The 23,390-nt window shown below is 45.7% G+C and overlaps 1 protein-coding gene across 1 annotated transcript in view; it reads left to right on the top strand.

Annotated features, from left to right (window-relative positions):
- The window catches only part of GRIN2A (glutamate ionotropic receptor NMDA type subunit 2A), a 362,947-nt gene that overhangs the window by 211,788 nt on the left and 127,769 nt on the right, over positions 1 to 23,390 (top strand). Inside the window, exon 2 of the mRNA XM_039244357.1 lies at positions 3,329 to 3,921. Coding sequence (XP_039100288.1) covers positions 3,329 to 3,921 — 593 coding nt within the window. The remainder of the gene's footprint in view (positions 1 to 3,328; positions 3,922 to 23,390) is intronic.

Raw genomic sequence — 23,390 nt, 5'->3', positions numbered from 1 at the left:
GGCTAAGTCCTTCTGGCACGTTCACAAGTATAATTATTGGCATTGTCACACCCATTATACAGATGTGGAAACTGAGGCTTGGAGAGGTGAAGTGACTTTTTCCCAAGGTCACGCAGTTAAGATTGGTACCCGGATAGCATGACCCCGGAAGTCACACTGTTAGCCATCCAGTGGGGAAGAGTTTCATGGGGATCATAAGAGATTAATAGGAGAGATTCAGCCTGGACTGAAGCACAAGACTGGGGAGTGGAGATCTCACAGGCAAGGAGCCCGCACATATTTTTACACAGACGGCTGTGCCAGGCGAGCTCCTGTCTAATGAACTGCTGTCCCTATAATCATCTTTCTCTTTCCTGAAGTTCACAAGGCGCCCATGCCTTCCTCCCTACATGGAGAGCCAGATGAGGCTGCATTTGCTCCCAGTTCTGTGCGCAAAGTTGCTCATGGCTACAGTAGTGTACAGCTCACAGCACATACAGTAGGGGTGCTGGCCCATCCCAGACACCATCATCCCTCACACCTAGCATATTTGGTCTCCACCTCTCCACCGGTCCCGATTATCCCTAGGAAGTGTGTGTATACGGATCGTCTCAGAGATCCTTTGTATTGGGTTCCAGCCATGCTCTTAGCATATGCCCTCCTGAGATCTTTCTCCATTCCTCGTGTGCTCCGTGCAGGAAGATGCTGATCTCAGTGTCTTCTGTCGTCGTAAAGTAACTCTGGTGACCAGTTTCCTTGGAGGCACCCTGGTTCCATGAGAATTATTACATACGCTTTGTAATTAAGTTTGGAACTTCTCAGTCCCCTCCCAAGAAAGGCTTGGCAGTGCTGAGGTTGGTGGATGTAACTGCCTTGAGACTTCACTTCTGTGCCGCCTTTTGATTCTTTATGTTGTCACTGTTTTTGGTATTTAATGAGGTTCCGTGGACAGCTGTTAAGGCGTATAGGACTTCTATATTCCTCTTCTGATCAATAAAGGTCACCCTTTATATATTTCAGGCATTGGATGGAGGAGGAGTAGGTTGGTGGTATTGAAGGATTTTAATTTCTGGGCATGACATTCAAGAGCCATAAAGAACGCAACCTCAGACACAGAATTCTGCTGTTGTGCGTTATGTTTAAACCAAGGACATTCCTTTCAGACTTCGTGCACACATTCATTTACTCATGCATTCCTTCATCCTCCATTTACTGATGGGTCATGTGCCAAGTCTTCTGCCAGGTTCTGGGGACAGGGAGATGAGGACACAGCAGAATCTCTGCCCTTGAGCCGTTCGCAGACTTGTTGAGGCATGATTTAAAATGATTAATCAATCCAAGAATATTGGATTTCTCCAAAAGCTACTGTAGGGAAAAAGATAATTATCCAAAGTCTTTAAATCTGTTACCCACTTTAATTGATTTAATTAGGTAAAATTCATAAAACTGTATTGTTGGAAGGGGCCCAGAGGCATTTATTTCTGTTGTTTTTTTTTCTCTCTGCCTTCAGGCCACATTGCACTTGAATTATCCCCCATACTCATGCATTTTAGAAAAGGGAAGTATTTCTAAGAACTATATAGCTTTTGGCCCATTCAGATAAAACTTTCTATTCTGTGAGTACCCACGGGGAGAACTCTGCAGACTTCTTTAAAGGGGTGACATGCACAGCTATGAGCTTTTGTTCTGAAAGACAAATGGAATCATCCACTCTTTACACACACACACACACACACACACACACACAGGAACCCCTGTATTCATACTGTTGAGGTTAATGTGTATGGTAACTACAGAATGAAAAATGACTGCACTATAATAAGGACTCCTTGAGAATCCTTTTAGTTCCCGGGGTGGGGGGGGGCGGGGAATCTATCTCAGCAGTTGTCACATTGTGTTTTGCTTTAACACACAGGCATACCTTCTGTTTAGCTGGCATTTTTTGCGCCATGCCAGCCAGTCAACAGCATGGTTTAAGCATCTGCTCTCTGTAGATCTTCAACGATCCCCAAGAAAGTCGTGGCTGTGTTTTGGAAAGGGGGCTGTCCATGGAACTGAGACCTGAGTTCATTCTGAGCCTCATTTCCCCCTTGCCAACACCACCACCTTCATAGAATCTCATGGGGATTTTACGAGTTAAGAGGTGTGAAGGTGGTTTGTAAATTAAACAACTGTAGGCATCGCCTGCCTTTTCTAAATGGAAGTGTGTTCTCAGGATCAGATCATGACTTAGGGAGATGTTAAGACTATTAAGGGGCCCTTTAACCCAACACAGGTCACCATGTCATTTTCCAGAGTAAGAGCTTTCAGTGGCTCCCTCTTATGCTCGAATAAATTCTAAGCCTCTGAACATATCCCTGAGGTCACACATGGTGGGATTTCTGCCAGCCTCTTCAAAATCAGCTCATCCCCCCACTACATCATGAGCCATAATGCATTTATCTCCAGTTGCTAGAATAGTCGAGATGAATCTGCAGGTCTCCTCTGACTATAATGTCCACTCATTTCCCCTCTTCCTCACCCGGATATTCTGTCTGCATCTCTTTATGCCTCTCTCTGTCTCTAGTTCCTGGAAATTGCTCTCGAATTCCAACCAGATCTGTGAAGGCAGAGACCCTGTCTGTGTCTATCTTATATATCATTGTTTCCCCAAGTTCTAACATGGTGTTGCTGCTTAGTTAGGTAAGTGTTCAACAAATATTTGCTGATTCAGATAGACATCAGATAGATGTCCATGTAGTATTTATTATACTTTATATTATGCAGGAGTCTAGAGTCCAAGTGACTGAAATCCTACTCACACTGGCTCAAGTGAACATGGGAACTTGTTGGCTTACACAACCAACAGGTACAGAGTGAAGGGCTTCAGGCACAGCTGACTCCAGGTGCTCCAAGTATGTCATCAAACTGTGTCTCTGCTGAATTCATTTTCCAGTCTGGAGACTGGGGCCAGATAGAGTTCATTGTGTTGAAGCCACATGGGCCCAAAGGTGGGGGCGGGTGGAATGAACTAGAGGAAAATGAGGAGAATAGATGATGAACTGGAAAAAATAACAGATGCCTTCAAACACCAGGCTGTGGGCTCCAAGTTCAGGGTCTCTCTCCTCTCTGTATTTGCAGTGTCTGTTTCCAAGTGTGGCATATAGTAGGTGCTCAGGAATGTTTGTGAAGGAATAGGTGTGTGATGTGTCCCCCCCTTCTAAGAAGGCATTTTTAGAGCCTATAAAGACAGATGGTTATATATAAACCACCTTCTGCCTCATCCTCTGTTTTGCTTTTTCTTTTTCTTTCTTTCTTTCTTTCTTTCTTTCTTTTTTTTTTTTTTTTTTTTTTTTAAACCTCTTGGCAGGATCCGACGTCCACCTTCTTCCAGTTTGGAGCGTCCATCCAGCAACAAGCCACGGTCATGCTGAAGATCATGCAGGATTATGACTGGCATGTCTTCTCCTTGGTGACCACCATCTTCCCTGGCTACAGGGACTTCATCAGCTTCATCAAGACCACAGTGGACAACAGCTTCGTGGGCTGGGACATGCAGAACGTGATCACCCTGGACACCTCCTTCGAGGATGCAAAGACGCAAGTCCAGTTAAAGAAGATCCACTCTTCCGTCATCCTGCTGTATTGCTCCAAAGATGAGGCCATCCTCATCCTGAGTGAAGCCCGCTCCCTGGGCCTCACCGGGTATGATTTCTTCTGGATTGTCCCCAGCTTGGTTTCTGGGAACACGGAGCTCATCCCGAAAGAGTTTCCATCAGGACTCATTTCAGTCTCTTACGACGACTGGGACTACACCCTGGAGGCGCGAGTGAGGGACGGCCTGGGCATCCTCACCACTGCCGCGTACTCCATGTTGGAGAAGTTCTCCTACATCCCTGAGGCCAAGGCCAGCTGCTACGGGCAGACGGAGAAGCTGGAGGCCCCACCACACACTCTGCACCAGTAAGAGGGGCATCTCTGCTTGTCTCCCAAAATGGGACCAGAGTTTTGTTGTCTGTTTGTTTGGTTGTTTAAGTACCAGAGCAATACGTGCATACTCACTGCTGAAAATGCGCGCTGACAGTAGGGAGTGTGGGGTGTGCGCTTAAGGGACTTCCTTTGTTCAGTCAGCTTTGGTCTCCTCTCCCCTCACCCCTCTGGCTCATCTTTCATTTTTAAGTTACATCGTACTTTATTCTCTGCAACTTTCTTTTCTTACTCAACAATATACCTTGGAAACCTATACTCGGGACCTGTCTATATATCCCTCTGTGTATCTCTCGATCTATCCATCTTCTATCTATAGCTCTATCTCCAGTGTGCATGTGTTGTACATATGTATATGTTTTTATATGTAGATATATACACATATATGACTATATGTACAAAGATGTTTATATATACACATACATATGTATGAACGTATGTAGGTATATATGTGTAGATATACATATGTATGGGGGTGTGTGTATTCTTTAAAACCTACGCATTGCCTTCCTCAGTAGAGATATACTGTAATTTATTTATCCAGTCTCCATAATGATGGAAATTCAGGTTCTTTGAAATTTTTCTTTTTCCATCAGAAACTAAGCTGAGTGATCATCATGCCATATGTCTCTGTGCCCATGTGCCAGTGTTTCTCCAGGGTGGATTTGAAGAAGTAGGAATCTGGGGTCACAGAGCACATGCATTTAAAAATTGAAGTATCTGTTGCCAGTTTGTCCCACAAAGTAACTCTACCAATTTATATTCACACAAGCAGTTTGTGAAGTCACTAGGCTTCCCACCTCCTCACCAACATGTTACACTTAGGGAAAACTGCCCACGCTGGGGCTTCCGTCCTCTGTTTGAGTCTGAGTCTGAATTTCTTCCCTTATGTCCTATTTTTGTGGGTCATTGGAAGTCTTGGCAAATATCACTTTTAAAGCCTCATTGTATTCCATCGTACGGATGTATACTCATTTATTTAACAATGCTCCCATTGGACACTTAAGTTTGATGTTTCTGAGAGGCGTCATTGTTCTGGTGACCCGTCATTATGGCTCAGCTGTTGACATTTAGAATGGAAACCCCTACACTCATTTTGCCTGATGCCCCGTGGTTTAATCCACACTCCTTCCTTATGTAACACATGGTGTGGCTCTGTGGTTAAGTACCTGGACTGCGGACATAGATTTGTCAGGGCTCACATCTTGTCTCGTCCACTTGCTATTTGCCTCGGACAACCATTTTACCTTTCTCCTCTCCAGTTGTTCATTGCCAAGTGATGATAGTAGCATTGTTTCCTAGGGGGCGCTTCTCAAACTTGAGCATGCATCAGAATCACCTGGAGGGCTTGTTAAACCAAGACTGCTGGCCTTCATACTCCTTCTGTAATTCGCTAGCTCCAGGGGCCACGGGCAGTGGGGGGCAGAATTTGCAACTCTAGCAGGTTCCTGGGTGCTGCTGATATCGCTGGGCTGGGGACCATGCTTTGAGGACCAGTGTTCCATGGATTGTCCTGATTATGAAACGAGGCGATGCATGACAAGTGTTGCTCAGTGCCGTGCCCGGCACCCAGTGATTTTGGAATGCCTGTCAGAATGACCAGTGAGGTTGTTTCTGGTCATCAGAAAGTACAGTCAGCAGACTAGGTAGGTTTATTATCAGCAGAGTAACACGTCACTCTAATTTTTTTTAATGTTTTTATTTATTTTTGAGAGAGACAGACAGAGACAGACAGGGCACAAGCAGGGGAGGGACAGAGAGAGAGGGAGACACAGAATCCGCAGCAGGCTCCAGGCTCTGAGCTGTCAGCACAGAGCCTGATGCGGGACTCAAACTCGTGAACTAGGAGATCATGAACTGAACTGAAGTCAGAAGCTTAACTGACTGATCCCCCCAGGCACCCCCACATCACTCCAAAGTGACTCTGGGAGCTTTCAGGACTTTGAATCTGCTACAGTTCAGGGATTATCTCTGAGTCCAGAGCTAGGGGTGTGCGTGCTTGTGTGCACACATGTAGAAAGATTATACCTCTTTAAAATTGGTATACACATGAAAAATGAACTCTTGAATTAAGAAATCGTGGTCCTTCGACATTTCCCCTTCTCTCTGATTCCCTCTTTAGCGATCCTGTTTCTACATGGAAACTTTCAGCGTTTTGAATAATTGCCTAAAGATCAGGAAGCAATTCCGATAAAGCAGTATGAGGCACGGGAGCCTCTTATAGAGGCAGGAGCTCTGCCAGCCCAAACGCCAGGGCTGGGCTGATGAACCCTCACTTCCCGTAAGAAATGCCCCACAGCTCAAATACTCAGAAATGTATAATTTTGATGAAAATGTAACTCAATGTTAGGGCAACGGAAATAGAATATATGCAGGAAAAGGAATTTGAGAAGGATAATTGTCAGGACATGCAGAGCTCCTTTGAGTGACCATCCTGAATTCCGTTCCTTAAAAAAAAAGAACGAAAGAAAAAAACATCCTACTGCTGTGAAATGCTGTCGTGCTGTTTCTAGGAGTTATGTTTTGAATGCATCAATTTTTGTAGATGGTGCTTCCGCCCCAGAGTAGTAATGCATCAAGTGTGGTAAGCCGTCATCCTCTGCCTGGTGCTTAATGAAACCTCTCTCCATCCGTGAGCACTGGCGGTGCTCACCTTGTGTGTGAGGCTGGAGTGTGGCACAGGAGTGGCTCCTTACCACACTTGCCCTGTGTCACGGTGTTTCTTACACTCACCCAGCCAAGAGGAGCAGCTTGTCAGGAGAGGGAAGGGCTGGGAGCTGGAGAAAGCCCCCAAATGAGAGTTTTTCAGAAAAGCGTTCAGGGCACCATTCTCTCCTCCTGTGTTAGTCATTCCTTCCTTCCAGTGGAACCCCTGCTAGCCCCCGAAATATTCACAGGAATGAAGACATAACATCTCTCCTCAAAGAACGTACAATGTGCCGAAGAAGGAGATCTGTCAGGCGAGAGACTCCGGTAAGCGAGGACTTTTTAAAAAGTATTAGGGAAGAACAAAAAGCGATTACAGAGTTTGATAAAACACCCACTCCAATGTGTCACATTGGTTTCAAACTTTTAAAAGAAATAAACGTTACCGACCACATAGCAGTCCTGACTATACCTCTCCCGAGTCCCATCTTCTTCCTTTTCTCTCCTTGGGAGGGAAAGACACTGCCGTGAACTTGGTGGGACCCCAGATCTGCCTGCATGTTTTACTTTTTGTACAGACGTCTGTGCAGCCTTAGACCCAAGGCACAGTTCTTTCTAATGCACGTAAGTGGTATCTGATAGGTTCAAATTTCCTTTACCTCAACCTTTGGTTCAAGACCCACCTATGAGGACCCGTGTCATCCTAGCATATTCATCTTAGTTGCTGTCTTGTGTTCTGTTGCGTAACTGTCGCATTGTTTGTTTACGCATCCCCCTTGGATGGACATGTAGGTTGTTGATGGTAAGGGATCCTCAGTATCTGTGTCTGAGTTGGAAGCCCAGGACTCTCAAGTTCAGGGATCCACAAACCATCCAGTAGCCAAATAGTCTCATTACTCCCACCATGTAGTCAGGAGGATGCAGATACCTCGGAAGAAGCTCGGATAAACTCACAGAAGCATATGGTGCTACGTTGCTATAGGGATCGGGGTCCTTCTTTGACAGGCTGAGCGCACCATCTTGGAACCAGTTACACAGTAACCATGACTTACTGCTTATGATGTAGGACCCAGTAGAAAAGACTGCTTGCCGAGGATGACGTGTTAATGATCTTTCTGTGGATCTGTTTCTGTCCCTAGGATTTCAGGAAGAAAAAAAAAAAGGTGGGGGAAAGGGGAAAAGGTTCTTTATGTTTAATATTCCTGGTTTTACAGAAGGCGCTTTGAAAAGAGCAGTCAGCATTTTATAAAGTTCAAAAATAGCTCAGCCATGTTATTTAACTTGCTCCTTGCTGCTGCAGAGTTATTAAACATCTGTCCCTCCACCAAGCACAGAGCACGTCACTGGTGACTCCTGGAGCTGTGAAGGTAGATCATTGCCTGTTCTGCTGGTGTGGAACTGAGGCTGTTCCGTCCGGGCCTGTCCCAGGAGTCTGTCCAGGCTATGGGCACATAGGTTCCCCTGGGAGGCAGTGAGGCATCAGGGTGAAGAGTCTGGCACCAAAGCCTGGGTTTGAATCCCAGATCGGAACTCTTCTGGATCGAAGGCTTTGGACAAGTCCCTTAATTCCTCCAAGGCTGCCTCCTGAGATGTCACATGGGGACAAGAAAAGGATTTGCCTCTTATCCCAGAGCCTGGCAGATAGAAAGCAGTCTCTACATCGTTACTGTCGAAATAAAACCTGTAGATATAGAGCAGGGAGCGAAACAGATGTGTCTGCATGCCGTGGTCCACAGCACTGCCATTGATTCATTCCTCACAGAGGCATTTGGCCCTTCCGTGTACTAGACACCAGTGATCCATGGATCGCGAGACAGAGAAAGCCCCCGTGTAGATATTGGGTCAGACAGTGTTCAGTGCTGCCCTTTGTGTCTTGTCTCTGAGGCCTGAGGGTCAGTGGAATATGTCATAGCAGTGGCTCACCTCACTAGGTGGGAGGTGCAGGGGGAAAGGGAATGCCCTTCTGGGGAAGCATAACACCTAAGGAGAGGTGGAATCACGTGGAGATGACTTGATGCTCTGCTGACATTTCCGAAACATCTTTCTGGTAGCTTTGTTTATTTTGTTTTTTTTAATTTGTTTAATGTTTATTTTTGAGGCACGGGGGCAGAAAGAGAGAGGGAGACGCAGAATCCAAAGCAAGGCTCCAGGCTCTGAGCTGTCAGCACAGAGCCCTACGTGGGGCTTGAACTCATGAGCTGTGAGATCATGACCTGAGCCAAAGTCAGACACTTTACTGGCTGAGCCACCCAGGTGCCCCAATAGGTGGATGTTTTTTAGACCTCAACTCTCTTGCTAAAGGCGTGAGGAGCCTGGGAGGAGCATGGCCCATGGGAAGAAGGCAGTGCAGTACAGACGAAAGTCCGTACAGCTGGGTTTGGAATTAGCCACGTACTGTTGACCAAGTGTAAGCTACTCACTGTGCTGAACCCAGATTTTTTTCTGAAATGCACACGTGTGTGTATTAGTCATCTTATCGTACCAAAATTAAAACATGTATGTGCCTGGCTTGTAGGAGGCATTTCACAAATAATTGTTAGGTCCTTACTGTCTTCTTGTTATCATTATTGTGATGATCATCAATATTATCTCTTTAATTTATACTTGTTAAACTGCAAGCCATTTACAGGCAGGGGAGTGAGAAGTAGATTTCTGCCTTGTTTTTAATGACTGAGTTATGACCGCGTGTCCTGTGGCTCCCATGTTAGTTACGGGAGCAGGATGTGGAGAAGGGTCTAGGAGGTCGGAGGTATCCTGGTAGGTATATCCTCCCAGGTATCCTGGGAGGTATCTCATCTGGTTCCCAGATGAGAGGGAACATCTTCTCCCAGGAGACTTAGGGGTTCCTGTTGAAGAGAAGTTATTTGCCTTTAATTGAGGATACCTGGCTTGACCACTTACGTGTTTTACATTAAGTTCTTGATTTATGAAGTCAGGCTTCTGCTTTAAGGACCAACAACATTGGGGCACCTTGGTGGCTCAGTCAGTTAAACGTCCAGCTTTTGATCTCGACTCAGGACATGATCTCATGGTTCGTGAGTTTGAGCCCCACATGAGGCTCTGTGCTGATGGTGTGGAGCTTGCTCGTCTCTGCTTCTCTCAGCTCCTTCCCAGCTTATGCTTGCTCTCAAAATAAATACATAACCTTAAAAAAAGAAGCAATAACACTGTAAATTATGACCTGACAGAAAAGGAAATGGAAGGAAGATCTATATGTGTGAGCTTAATTCATTTCCAAGTTACCTTGATACTTTTTCTTACTTAAAAAACTTTTTTTAATGTTTGTTTATTTTGGGGACAGAGAGAGAGAGAGAGCAACCAAGTGAGCAGGGGAGGGGCAGAGAGAGAGAGAGAGAGAGAGAGAGAGAGAGAGAGAATCAGAAGCAGGATCCAGGCTCTGAGCCATCAGCACAGAGCCCAACGCAGGGGCTTGAACCCATGAACCGTGAGACTCTGACCTGAGCCAAAGTCAAACACTTAGCCAACTCCCTCCCTGATACTTTTTTCAATCTTCATTTCTAAAATACCACAGGAAAAGTTCCTGGTTTAATGACCTATTAAGAGACTGCACTAAGCCGGGTTGGCTTTTTTTTTTTTTTAAAGATATACAGAATTATCACTGTTGGTTTCTTTTTTTTATTGCCAATAAAAGAGCCTGCTCAGATAAATCTCTGAGCTTCACCGGAGTTAAAACTTCCTTGGGTGGATGTGATAACTCTTCACAAATACTTATCCGTGGATCACTGTATGCTCCACAAACATTTCTGGCAATGGCACCAGGAGCCCAGGAGACCCAGCCATCCTGTGGGCTTGTGCCACGAATCTGCCTGGGGCTCTGGACTCCATGATGGGCAAAAAAGCCTGAGCCTCAAAGCAAATCAGCAAGAGATATGTAGATATGAGACACAGGAAAGTCCAGGGGCCAGTGCCAGAGTGAGAACACAAAGTGCATTCCGCCGGGCTTTGTGACTATGGAACGGGAACTCGGACAGTGCCATATCTTGGGCAGGTAACTTGATTTCTTTTAGCCTCCACTTCTTGACTGCACACAGAGATCATTCCAGCCATAGAGGACTATGGTGACACTTACATGCCTGGAATAATGCTCAGCCCAGCATCTGGGTGATAGTCGGCACCTGACGTGTTAACTGTTCTTCCCAGGGCTGGGTACACAGCTTGATCTGACCCTGCCTGGGTCCATGAGGACCCAGGCAAGGTGGGCTGTGCTCCCTGGGAGTTCTGCCTGACAGTGAAGTCAACAGCCTCCCTGCAGCAGCATCTCTGCTTGCGGCATCTCTTCTGGAACACGGCCGTCTCTTTTCTGGCTGGAAGTCAGAAGTACCGTATGCCAACCCTGCAATGCAAGTCAATCATTTCCAACTGGCATCCAATGAATAGCTTGACAAATGGTGGGAACTGGATGCTGGCACCTTGAAAGGAGCAGAAATTGGCCATGCCTTTACCTTGAGGGAAAGGTGGTTTTGGGGTCATATTGTTCAGATTTGCCTGATGCAGGTCTTTCGATGTGGGGACCCGCATGCCTACAAAAAGATGTATCGATCCGTTTCCCCCAGGGTTGGACACTAAGACAGTTTTCGTCTCGAAACTTGTTAATTTGATGACGTATGCTAATAATTTGCTGCAACTGTCTTCTGTGAGAAGACAAAGCAGAGAGAAAGCTCCCTCCTCATTACTCTGGTGCCTGCTGACAGAGAGTACATTGGGGGCAGAGGATCTTACTGTGTAAGCACAGGGACCAATTAGGAGACTGTGGCATAGTCCAGGAGACAGCGGGCAGTGATGTGGGATACGGTAATGGCCGTGTATTCAGAGAGGAGCGGGTGAGTTTAATGCATGTTTTGGAGTAAAACGAACAAGCCTCTACAGATGAATATAAAGTGATAAAAGATATTAAACTAATCAATAATTTTACACTTATACAGCTGAATAGATGGCGGTGCCTTTTACAGACCGGAGAACCCACAGATGCAGGGAGGAGGGGTCAGGAAGCACATCTAATTTCCAACATGCCGGGGAACATACTCTGGACACCCAAGTGGAAATCTCAAGGAGGCATTTGAAGAGGAGGGTCTGAGTTCAGACTGAAATATGCAACACACATTTCAGAGCTTATTGGTGGTGGTTAAAATCCCAAGATTGGGTGACATCACCTGGGAGGGGAAGGAAAAATCAGAAGAGAAACTGGACTGAAACCGTCAGGAACTTCAACATTCATTCATTGGCGAATAAAACCTCCAAGGGAAAGGAGAATCCTGGGGAGAAAGAGTTCAGTTCTGGGAACTCCTGCTGCCTTTTTTTTTTCCCCCATGAAGACTGTCTATGCCTTGCTTCTCTTGTAGAGGTTGGTGGGTGTCTGTACAGTGTCTGCTATATGCTAGACATCACGGCGGGTACCATGGGCCTTGTAAAGTTCTATTATCTATGGCCATTGCTAGTATAGCCGGGTTGAGTGTACCCTAGGAGATTTAAATAATCATAGCAACAGTTCTCATCAATATGTGGAGGAAGTGAAACCTATCACACGTTGAAGTGCCAGGCAGATCATCAGAGCAGCCAGTGCTTGGAGTCAGAAGAAACCAGTACCCTGTTGGCTAGAGCCAGGACACAGAGGGCAAGCCAAGCTATGGAACTGGACAGATGAGGAGGAGATAATTCAAGAAGGGGGAACAACCTCTGCTTTTGCTTCATTTAAAATTTTTTTTTAATGTTTGTTTATTTTTGAGAGAGAGACAGAGCATGAGTGTAGGAGGGGCTGAGAGAGAGAGAGAGACAGAGAGAGAGAGAGAATCCAAAGCAGGCTCCAGGCTCTGAGCTGTCAGCACAGAGCCCGATGTGGGGCTCGAACCCACGAACCATGAGCTCATGACCTGAGCTGAAGTTGGATGCTCAACTCACTGAGCCACCCAGGCGCCCCTGCTTTTGCTTTATTTGTAACATGATCTGGAAGACATGTGATGCCATACAAAACAGTAAGTTAAACATCCTTACCGCCACAAGGGAGGCACACGTGGCACAGTGTAAAGGGCCAGTTTATTTATAGGCTGTCTTTTGTTGGCTCTTCTGGAAGAGTGTTTGTCTACGCACCTCCGTCTCTATCGGACAGAAGCCCTCCTTGTGCTGCATAGCCAGAATGGGCATTTCCACCTGTTCTCCACCTTGCTCCCCGTCTCTTGCCTCCACATAGATGCTGCCTGCCTGCAGGTGTGACTGAGCCCCGTGCAGCCTCCTGGTGCCTCACTACCTGTCGTGGATCCCAGGGATGGAGGAGCCACTGTTAGGCTAGTGATGCAAGCTGGGTTTGGCACAGGCATGGGGGGGCCAGCCACATTTTTATCCAGGCTTCATGGTTTGGGGACTGAACTGGCCGATATGCTGATGTCTGGTGTATTCTTGTACAAATCCCCACTGTCCGTTCCTGCGGATTTGCTTCATTTGGTTAAGTCCTGTCCACACACAAGGAATAAATACACACAGTCAGTTTTCTGTGTGAGGGAAAACAGCTCTCCTGAGATGTGGACTCATTCCTTTATTTTTCTATTACTGTTAGTGAAAGGAAGTGTTAACAAGTGAATTAATATACCATTATGTATGTGTACATGTGGGAGGGACTTCAGGTTTCATAAGTTATGTTACAGAAACATATGTATTTTAAAATGTGATGTAATGGAAATTTTAAAGTACTCTGATGATACAACCTGCCATGTATTAAGTGTCTTCTCTGTGCTAGTCACTTGAAGTAAATTATCTCTAATCTTTAGATATGAATTAAGATATTTTTACTGCAACTAACTATCAACTAAATTCTGTATGTGATTGAATTATTTGATTGGAATTCCATAGGTAGGGTGGACTTCAGATGCAGTATGATCAAGGCTCTGGTTCTTTTTCCTATGATCTCTTGACTCTGCTCTTTGGAAATTGTAGTCTTTATTATCCAGCTTCTTTCTTTGGGACCTTAAGTTTGCTGTCAGCAACACCTGGGATGACTTTTTTGTTCATGGCCACTTTAGGTCATGTGTCCATATTTGGGCCAATAACAGCCATTTTGAAAATGCCATGTACTCACTGGCTTAATTAGGAATTCCCAATCCAGTCACTGAAAAGGCAAATGGGAATACATTAAACCAAACTAGACTTACTCTAAGAACAGAGTGTGGTGGGGGAGAGTTCCTCCCAAACCCCATCAAGTCTTATGGGAAACATGAAGTTTGAACGAATATGAATTCTATTAAGAACAAGAAAGAAGAAGATGAATGCTGAATAGACTTACTACCAGCAGGTCAATTATAAATTATAACAACTCATATTACAGTTGATGAAATTGAGGACCAGAGAAATTATATAACAGGACAAAAGCCACACTGCTAATATAAAATGAACCTAGAATTCCGGTCACGCTTTGTTTGGATCTAAACCCCGTTATACTATTTTCTGAGGCTGCAATTGACCTGAAGTTATATTTTCCTTTCTTTTTTTTTTGACTCAATGTTTTTATTGTTTTCAAAAGTTGAATGAATTCCAACATTTCAAAATTGAAAGATGCCACAAGAAATTATATTTTCAGCAAATCTTGAAAAACAGGAAAAACTGATGATGATAATTGCATGTTCCTATTTAGAAGTTTTAAAGGTTGGAGCTCTAGGTGTTGGGTCCAAATCCTTCACTCCTCGGGGGGAAAGCTGGGAGTCGGGAGTCCCACTTGCCTGTTGCTGTGGGGGTGGGTCATAAACCCAATTTTCTGTTCAACTTACAGGTGGGAATTTGACTTTGTCCAAAGACAGGAGCCTACTGAACTACCCATGGGGAGTTTCCACCCATTGGACTGGATTAAGTCATGGATGTTTTTCTGAAGCTGGGAGAAGAGATTTGTTCTGGGTGGTGGTGGAGGGGGAGGGGATCCAGCCTCTCGCAATATCCTGGAGCTTGTCCAATAAATGGCAAACAAGGGACTGTGATGGAGCCCATGCCATATGTTAGCGGTCACTGCTGAAAAGGTCCCTGGGTCATCCACACCTTGTCAAGTACGTGGTCCTGATCTGATGTTTCCTTCTTTACGGCCCACATTCACTAAGTATATTATTAATTGTTAGAAATCATTTTCAACTGGTTTTGTAACATTGAAATTGTCCATTGCTTCTCGGTGCTTTATTACAGATAGGACATGGAGGTCTGGAAGACACAGGGTTCATTTTTCACTGATGAGAGACTGGTTAATGGCAGAGACATGGGAAGCCCAGCTTTTCTTTCTCCCAGACCTAGATGTATTGCTTCCACTGCACCTGTGTCCTCTTTCTTTCTAGGTCCTTTGTGATTAATAATAATGATAATAATAATAATAATGTGTTGGTGGTGGAGGAGGAGGAGGAGATGAAGAACAACTCCAGGGACCTGATCATTTTTACTGTATACACCACTCCCTGGCATAGTGTAGACACTTAAATGCATGTCAGTGGGTGAGTGATGAGAATTGCTAACACAGCACTTGCTCTGACCTTGATGCTGTGTTAAGGATGTTGACATGCGTTATCTTATTCTATTCTCACAACAGCTCCATGAAACCTGTAGTATTGTTATTCCTATTTTTGCACGAGAAAAAACATCTCAGAGCGAAAAAGGACTTTCCCAGGGTCGTTTAGTGGTAGAACAGGACCATGATGGCCTCTCTGACTTGAGCCTCTCTGACTTGAGCGCCTGCTCCTCTGGCCCTCTGGCAGCCCCAGGTGTGTTTTCATCCCAGAGGCCCTGGGACGTCTTCTGATGCCACAAAGCACGTACAGAGATCTACCCATTCGGGGCAGGAGTTATTTGCATGTCTTTCAAGTTAATTTGTCACAGGTTATGAACTTGTCGCAGAAATGCGATGCATGGGGTTTCATTTTATAAATCAGAGAAACTTCCTGAAAACGTTAACAGTCTTATAATCAACATCAATTATTATTATTGTCATTAGCATAGAGATCAGCGTTGGCGTCGCCAAGAATAAAGAGAGGAGAGAACAAAGGGGAGAAGTTGACCTTTCCTGGGAGAATTTTTATGAGAATAGTCAAAAGCTCCATTGCCGAGTCATCAGCTCCCTTTAAATGAGTTCTAGAATGAGTCCCTTCAGACTTCATTCATGCATCTCCGAGGAGTACCAATAAATGTTAACTGGATGCAAAGAATTGAGCAAAAACGTCAGCAAGGGAGTCTCAGTAATTCTGAGTAGGCAGAAGGAAGGAATTAAAAGGTAGAAAGGAAGAGAGAAGCCCATATTTAATTTTGACACTGGGTATGTGGCAGTTCTTGTCTGCCTTGATTTTTAACCTTCTTTTTTAAGTTTATTTATTTTTGAGAGAGAGACAGAGAGAGAATCCCAAGCAAGCTCCACATTGTCAGCACAGAGCCCAACATGGGGCTCGAACTCACAAACCATGAGATCATGACCTGAGCCAAGATCAAGAGTCAGACGCTTAACCCCCTGAGCTGCCCAGGCGCCCTTGCCGTGAGTTTTAAAGTGTTCTCTTCACACATACGCAGGGAGGCCAAAGCACTGACAGATAGCTTCCACTCAGTGCAGGAGGTGGGGAGGAAGCCATCACGCCTGCCTTAAACCAGTTACAGAGCTTGAGTTTCATAAGCCTTAAGCTTTCAAAACAGAGCCTTTCTTAAATAGACTCTGAGCTCCAAACACAGGACTAGGAGAAAGTGTTTGTCTTCAGCCACTAGGTGAAACAAAACAAAACAAAACAAAACAAATCAAATAGAACAAAAGGAGTCCCTGGTATCTGTTACATGTGTTCATCCCCTGGCTGCCTGCATCTCATGCTTCCCTCCCTCCCTCCCTCGTCTCTTCCTTCCTTCCTTCTTCCCTCCGTCCCTCTCCCCTTCTTTCCTCCCTCCCTCCCTCCCTCCTCCCTTCTTCCTTCCTTCCTTCCTCCCCCCTTCCTCCCTCCTTTCGTTCCCACATGCATTTGTTCATGTAGTCGCCCCTGTGGTAGGTCTGGGACCAGGACACAGGCACCCACAAACACAGCAGACAAAGGCTCCCTGCCTGAAGCTCCCGGGATGGTGGGGAGACTGAGAGTAAATGATCAAACATACAATGTCAAGTTGGTATAGACACGGGATAGGAAGAGAAATAGGGCAGTAAGGGGACAGAGAATGAAAGGGGGGGTGTTTGAGACACACTGGTTGGGGAGGTGACGTTTTGGCCCATATCAAAATGAAGTGAATAAGAAAGTGATGTGAAAGTCTGGGGCAAGAATGTTCTGGATGGGGGCCGGTACAGGCAAAGTACTGGAGCTGGTAAGTTGCTTGGATGGTGTGAGGCACAGCAGGAAGGTCAGAATGGGAGAGGCAGGACGGGCGGGTGGAACGTGCCTTTGGAGAGGTAGACCGGGCTGTAGGGTCTTAGAGGCCACGGTCAAGGTGTTGAGCTTTGTTTCCAGCTTTATGGGAAGGTGTTGGAAAGTTTTAGCAGGGGAGTGAGGTACCTTCTGCTGTGACCCCTGAGGCTCATTGGCTATTTCTTTCCCCTGTGCTATTTCTTTTTCTGTTAGAAACAAGCTTTGCTTAGTGTGGAGTATAAGGCACTTGGCCTCTCCAGATCACATTCCTCCCTTCTTCCACTGTGCAGCCTGTGGTGGGCAGGCCCTTGCCCCAGCCAACAGCAACAAAAACCTATCCATGTCACTTTACTGATTGGTTGATGAGTAGACATGGGTGTGAGTTGGTCTGATAGGTCATGGATCGTATCCATTTGATGTATAGGAAACATGCAGACTGTGAGGCCTAGAATTTCTGTTGCCAGTTTTCTACCATGAAAGAAATCAGGCTGCAGTTAGAGGTGACTCACACCTAAAAGAGAATTAAGACAAGTATGGCATGGAGAACATGGAGAACAAACCAGAGCCATGATCAAACTGTACCTGAAGTCCACCCTGTCACTAATCTTTTCAGGAATAGGTATTAGCTACTGGACTCCCTTAGTGGTTTAAGCTGGTTCAAGTTTATTTCCTGCTGCTTGCAACCCAAAGAATTTTGATGGATATGAATATTTGGCAGCTAATCTGTAGCATTATTCTAGTTAATTCTTGGAGTATACCCTTTAAATTAATGTGGTTGCCTTTGGTAAAGCTGAAATTTGACCAACAGTGGGATAGTATAAATAAAAAATTTTTTAAAGATGATTTTGCAGAAGACAACTATGGCTCTATAATTCCAGACAGGAAACTCCTTGATGGACATAATTTGTGCTCAGCATATGTTTGTATCCTTTGGAGGATTCCTGCGTATAAATTCACAGTCTTTGGAGTCAGATTCTAACTTTTTCTGCCACATATTAGCTGTGAGAACTTGAACAAGTAACTAAATACATCTGGATCTCATTTTCGTTATCTGTAAAAGGGAGATTGTGCTGGTCCCCACGCATCGTGGGGAGTTGTAAGACTTCAGTAAGACATGAAAAGCATTTAGCTCCGTGTCTGGCCCATGCTAAGTGACCCTACGAATGTTCTTACATAAGAATATGATTCCCAGGAAGACCAAAGAAAGTGGGGTGAAAAATGCCTTCTAGGTGCAGGATTGTTCTGCGTAGCTTAATTAAGTGTGTTTCATTATTTGAACTCCCTGGAGCTTCTGAAGGAAAAGTGGATTTTTTAAAACTTGGGAAAGTAGTCTCATTAACTAAGGGGAGGAGGCGGTCCTTAGAGAGGGAGTGAGAGGGAGGTAATGGTGAAATTGGGGAGTAGAGTGCATCGGTGTTGATGTTAACTTGTTCCGTAAATGGCACGCAGATGCATAGAGGCACATGGTGATGGCTTTCCAGGGAACTTCTTTGAAGTCCAAGAAGATCTTGGGCCCTGCTTAGTGAGATGTTACTATATCTTATAGAGTCTTAACACCCAAGCAGTTATAAAATGATCTCTATTTCAAAAAAGGTTAAAATGCAAAAGATAGGTGTCAGAGAATTGATGCCTTATAGTATCCAGTCCTCTGTCTGTAAGCTGATGAGTCCCTCGTGTTACAGATGAGAAAATCGAGGTTCAGGAGAGGTAAGTGACTTCTTCAAGGTCCTGTCACGAGCAAGCAAGGCCCATTATTGCATCCGTCCATTTATTTAAAGAGCCTGTCTTGGGTTTGCTGTCAAGCCTTGCAGGGGACACTCGAGGGAAAACAGGAGTATGGTGCCTGTCTTCGTGGGATTACAGCCTCCTAGGGAATTTAGACGAAGATGAGAAGGGGATCAAATAAATAAAATCACGGCACTTCCTTGTGTCAGGCGAGAAGGAAGGCTGCAGGGCCCTGAGGGGGAAAACACCAAACATGGGAGGGAGATTTTCTTTAGCTGAGGAAGAAAATGCATCTGCCTGGAAGGGGACCTTTCAACGGAAAGGTAGACGAAGAACCAGACATGAAAAAAGCCAGAGAAAGTCACTCCAGGCAAAGGGAGCAGAGGGTGCAAAGTCTCTGAGATGGGAAAGCCTTTGGTGTGTATGAGGAAATGAGGAAAGAAGTGTTAGGATGGTAGACTCAATTTCAGGCCTTTCTGACCATGAGGCCACACTGCCTCTGCCAAAGGGACTGTTGAGTGACGGTCACCAAAGACCGTGGAGCAGAGGCTGTCAGAGCGATTCCAGTTGCCTCCTCATATCAAGAACTTAATCCTCCAGAAGAGAATTCATTTCGGACCTTCCCTGACCGGCCCCATCCCTGTGCTGTTCCAGAAGGAGGAGATATTTGGGAGGCCTACCCAGGAGACGCGCCGGGGGAGGGATGCTGCCTTGAAGAGTTTGGAAGAGAGCAATGGCAGAAGAGCTGGGGTGAACTATGCTTGCTGACATGAGCTGGCCCCCAGTCAGAGCCGTGTCTCGGGCCAGCCCCCAGCTCCCCACTGGAGCACGAGGCATCTCAGTTAATCCCCAGAGCAGAAGGCACACTGTCCCCTTGGCTCTTAAAGTTGGGCCTTCAGACCCCAAGGGGTTTCCTCCAGCACCTGCGTTCCCACCAGGAGGCACTGAAAATAAGGGAAGAATAAGAAGACCCAGGTTTATAAATGGCTGTGTGGTTCAGGGTGTCGGTAAAGCTCCCACCCCCAACCTCTTGGACCCCCTGAGAGGTTGGGTGGCACTTTAAAGTCACTCTCCTTTTTGCTGTTCCCAAGAACTCACGTCCTGAAGCTTTGTGCTGTGTGGGAGGATCCGTGATTAGCGGGACCATCACTTTGCCAGGCGCCCCTTCTGCACAGACATAGTCAAGTAACTGTCACAATAGTATTACTCAGAGCTTGTTAGATCCAAATACACAGTTCCTTTTATCCTCACCAATTGTGTAAGTCACGTGTTGCATAATCCCACGTTAACAGGTGAAGGTGATGAAGTTCACAGGGGCGATGTGATGTCGTCAAGATCACACGAAGACACTGACCCAACTCTCTGCCTCCAAATCCCGAAGATAAAGGTTGCCAAGCAGTGGAAGCGTGATGTGGTCCCTCCTCTCTCAACAACAGGGGGCAGGGGGAGGAAGTAAAGATGTTGATTAATAACAAGAACTAAGGGAATCACCACTTCTACAACAACTGGCATTTATCGAGAGCCCTGAGTGTGCCTGGCACACCGTGCTAGGTTATTGCTACTAATTAACCAACTCAGTGCTCATCACACCACCATGAAGTAGGTGCTGTTATGTCCATTTAACAGATGAGGAAGTTGAGGCTCAAAGAGGTAAAGGGACAACTTACCCCAGTTGACATAACCGTCCTGTTGCAGGGATAGTTCACAGACCCCGACAGTTTAAGTACACAGCCGTACTGTTATTGCCATCTATGTTGCTTCTACTGATGACATGCTGTTTGCTTTATGGGAATCACACCAGTTTGTTGCTTTGAGCATATTCCTGGTTATGAATTTCTTGTCTTACTCTTGGTATAAAAAAAAATGAGCACCTGGGCGGTTCAGTCGGTTAAGCGTCTGACTTTGGCTCAGGTCGTGATCTCACAGTTTGTGGGTTTGAGCCCCACGTCAGGCTCTGTGCTGACAACTCAGCTTCAGATTCTCTCTCCCTCTCCCTCTCCCTCTCCCTCTCTCTCTCTCCCCCTCTCTCTCTCTCTCTCCCTCTCTCTCTCTCTCTCTCTCTCTGCCCTTCCCCAGCTCGCACTCTGTTTTTCTCTCTTTCAAAAATAAATAAACATTAAAAAATAAAAGGTCATAGTCTTAGGAACAGGTTGCTTTTATGCTCTTTCCACATAGGCAAATAGAAACAAGTAATTGGAGAAACTGCCTTGATAAATAATCAGACTATAAAGCTGCCATCACAGGAAAACTTGTTCCTGCATATTTTCTACTTGGATCAGAATGTTGGGGTAGTTGGGTAGCTCCCTCCCGTTCTTCCTGAGGAAGGGGCTGCCGTGATGAAGGGTAGCGACTTGGTTCCAGCCTTCCCTGTTTTGATGTGTCCCTTAACCAGTCGATTCCTATTATCCTGACTCGTGTTTTGCGGTCAGCTTGTGCTTCTTCCACTTGCCTTATTAAGAATTCTGCATAGTCAATAGGATGCAAATAAATGGAAACATATGCACCTCCCTGCATGTGGGAAATGTCGCTGTTGGCCGTTCTGCCACTTAGCTGCCTTTGCGGGGTGAAGCGTTCCCTTCCTGTTGGGCTCTTCATCTCCGGGGCCTGGTCTGAGTGCTACTGTCATATCCAGGTGAGGGAGCCAATGTGGCATTAATGGCAAGTTCAGGTCCCTGACAGCTCCCTCCACTTTGGGTCTGAAAGCCCCTTAGGCTCCAGCTCCCTTTACTCTGGGGCCATTTGTACATCTCTGATAAGCCTAACTTCTGTGTCATAGCACAGCATCAGCCCTGAGCTCGTTCCCAAATATGTGCCCTGGGAGATCTTCTGCCGTGTTTTACCATGGGGAGAAGAGCTCGGAATAGACCGTGCTGTTCAGGAACCAGATCTGACGTTGAAAGCAGGTGCAGACCTGTCAGCCACACAGCTGGTTGAGTTAGCTCTATTAGACTGTGCTGGATGGTTCTCTTGTCTGGAATAGAAAGCAGTATGGTGCTTGGGCCGTCCATTTGCCAAATGGTGCCCCCGCCCGGCTGATTGGGTCAGCCTTTCTCATGGCTGCAGCTGCCGGCTTTGGCTGCCAGCATGTTGTTGGAAAAGTTTTGTTGTCTTCCTAGGTGTTCCCATCAAGAAGAGAGATACGAAGGTTTGCCATTTTTTAATGATGACTTGGGAGGGTTTGATTCTTGGCTCCACTTCAACTAGAAGGAATTACTCTCTGATTTCATGGGAATATTGCAAGTGTGTCATCCTTGTGACCAAGAATGCTTTTCTCTTTCTCTTTAAATGGTAGGTTCTCAAGAGCCTCTGTTCCTAATTGTTTTCTCAGTCTCGATTTTAATGCCCTCACCTAATGGATTTTTGTATTTTTTCTTTCTTCCTTTCTTTCCCTTTTTCTTCTGGAAATTAGCAACAAGTAGAAAAGACCCCAGTGGATGAAATACAGTAACCCTCCCAAAGAAGGGATGGGGGGGAATGTTTTCCCCAACTTCACGCCCTCACCAATGTGATCTGCCTTCTACATTTTAAGCAGGCTGAGAGCCTTTGAGGATTGAGTCAGAGAATGCAAAATGTGACCTCTTAGTTATAGCCAAAAGCTAAAAGAAAGGGACCTTGTACATCAAATAGCTCTTACCAAAGGGTGTTTTTATGAGTGAAGTGCAAATGAGGCATAGGATAGAGCCACTTTCCTGGATATAAGATCCAATTTCCAAAACACGTGAGCATTCTCTCAATTGATTGTATTTGCTGCTTACCTATGGAATTGTTAAAATGGAGTAACTCACATTAAGCGCTCAGCACCGTGCCCAGCGCATGTTGGACCTTCCACTTAACATTATTGATTAATTTATTAATTTCACCTTTGTAGAGATGAGATGGAAAGCAGTTCATTTCAGTTACTTCTTTGACCAGAAATACAAGATGGTGTAATTTTTTTTGCAGCAAACGTCTAATAAATCTTTGCCGAAAGGTCCCTGGGATAGGACCTCGTTCTGAAAATGTAGTGAAAATTTCGGAGCCTGTCTGGACAAAAGGGAGAAAGATCCACAGGTGTGTTTTTCGAAGAGGAAGGAGCCCTCCAGTCTCCTATATCTTTCTGATGAATGGTTGAAGGGTGACACAGGAGTTCTCTTTGGAGTGTCAGGGTTTGTCATCTGGAAACAGCAATAGAGAAGGTTTCCTTTGCTGGTAACAGAACTAGAGCCAGTGGGGTGAATTTCCAGGGAAACAATCCTGGCTCAGTGAAAGGAACTCTTCGCTAAGCACTCTGAGCTGTCAGTGAGAGGGACCTTCCTCAGGAGTCGGGGGGACGTCCCTCGGACACTGAGGGCTTCTCAGCAGGTGGACCTCTGTCTGTCAGGAAGGGGTTCTGCGGTGTGTGGCGGGGGGCAGCTCCTCCGTTTAGTTAAATAACCTTAAGACCCCCCTTTTTCATGTTTAATTTTGAGAGAGTGGGGAAGGCAGAGAGAGGAGGACAGAGGATCCAAAACCGGCCCTGTGCTGACAGCGGCCAGCGTGATGTGGGGCTCGAACTCATAAGGCATGGCTCAGGTCATGATCCAAAGTTGGATGCTTCACCGACTGAGCCACCCAGGTGCCCCAGGACCCTTTTATGTGGAGACCATGTGGGTTCGTTAGTTTCTTTGCCTCAGAATTTTCCCCATCCACTTTTGTCCAATAGCTCAGCTCCTACAGCTCCTCAGATATGGAATCCCACATTTATTTGTC

Source organism: Hyaena hyaena, unplaced genomic scaffold (assembly GCF_003009895.1).
Source record: "Hyaena hyaena isolate Hyena2069 unplaced genomic scaffold, ASM300989v1 scaffold_238, whole genome shotgun sequence".
NCBI lineage: Eukaryota > Metazoa > Chordata > Mammalia > Carnivora > Hyaenidae > Hyaena > Hyaena hyaena.
Note: the sequence above shows the minus strand (reverse complement) of the source record. Positions and strands in the feature narration are given on the sequence as shown.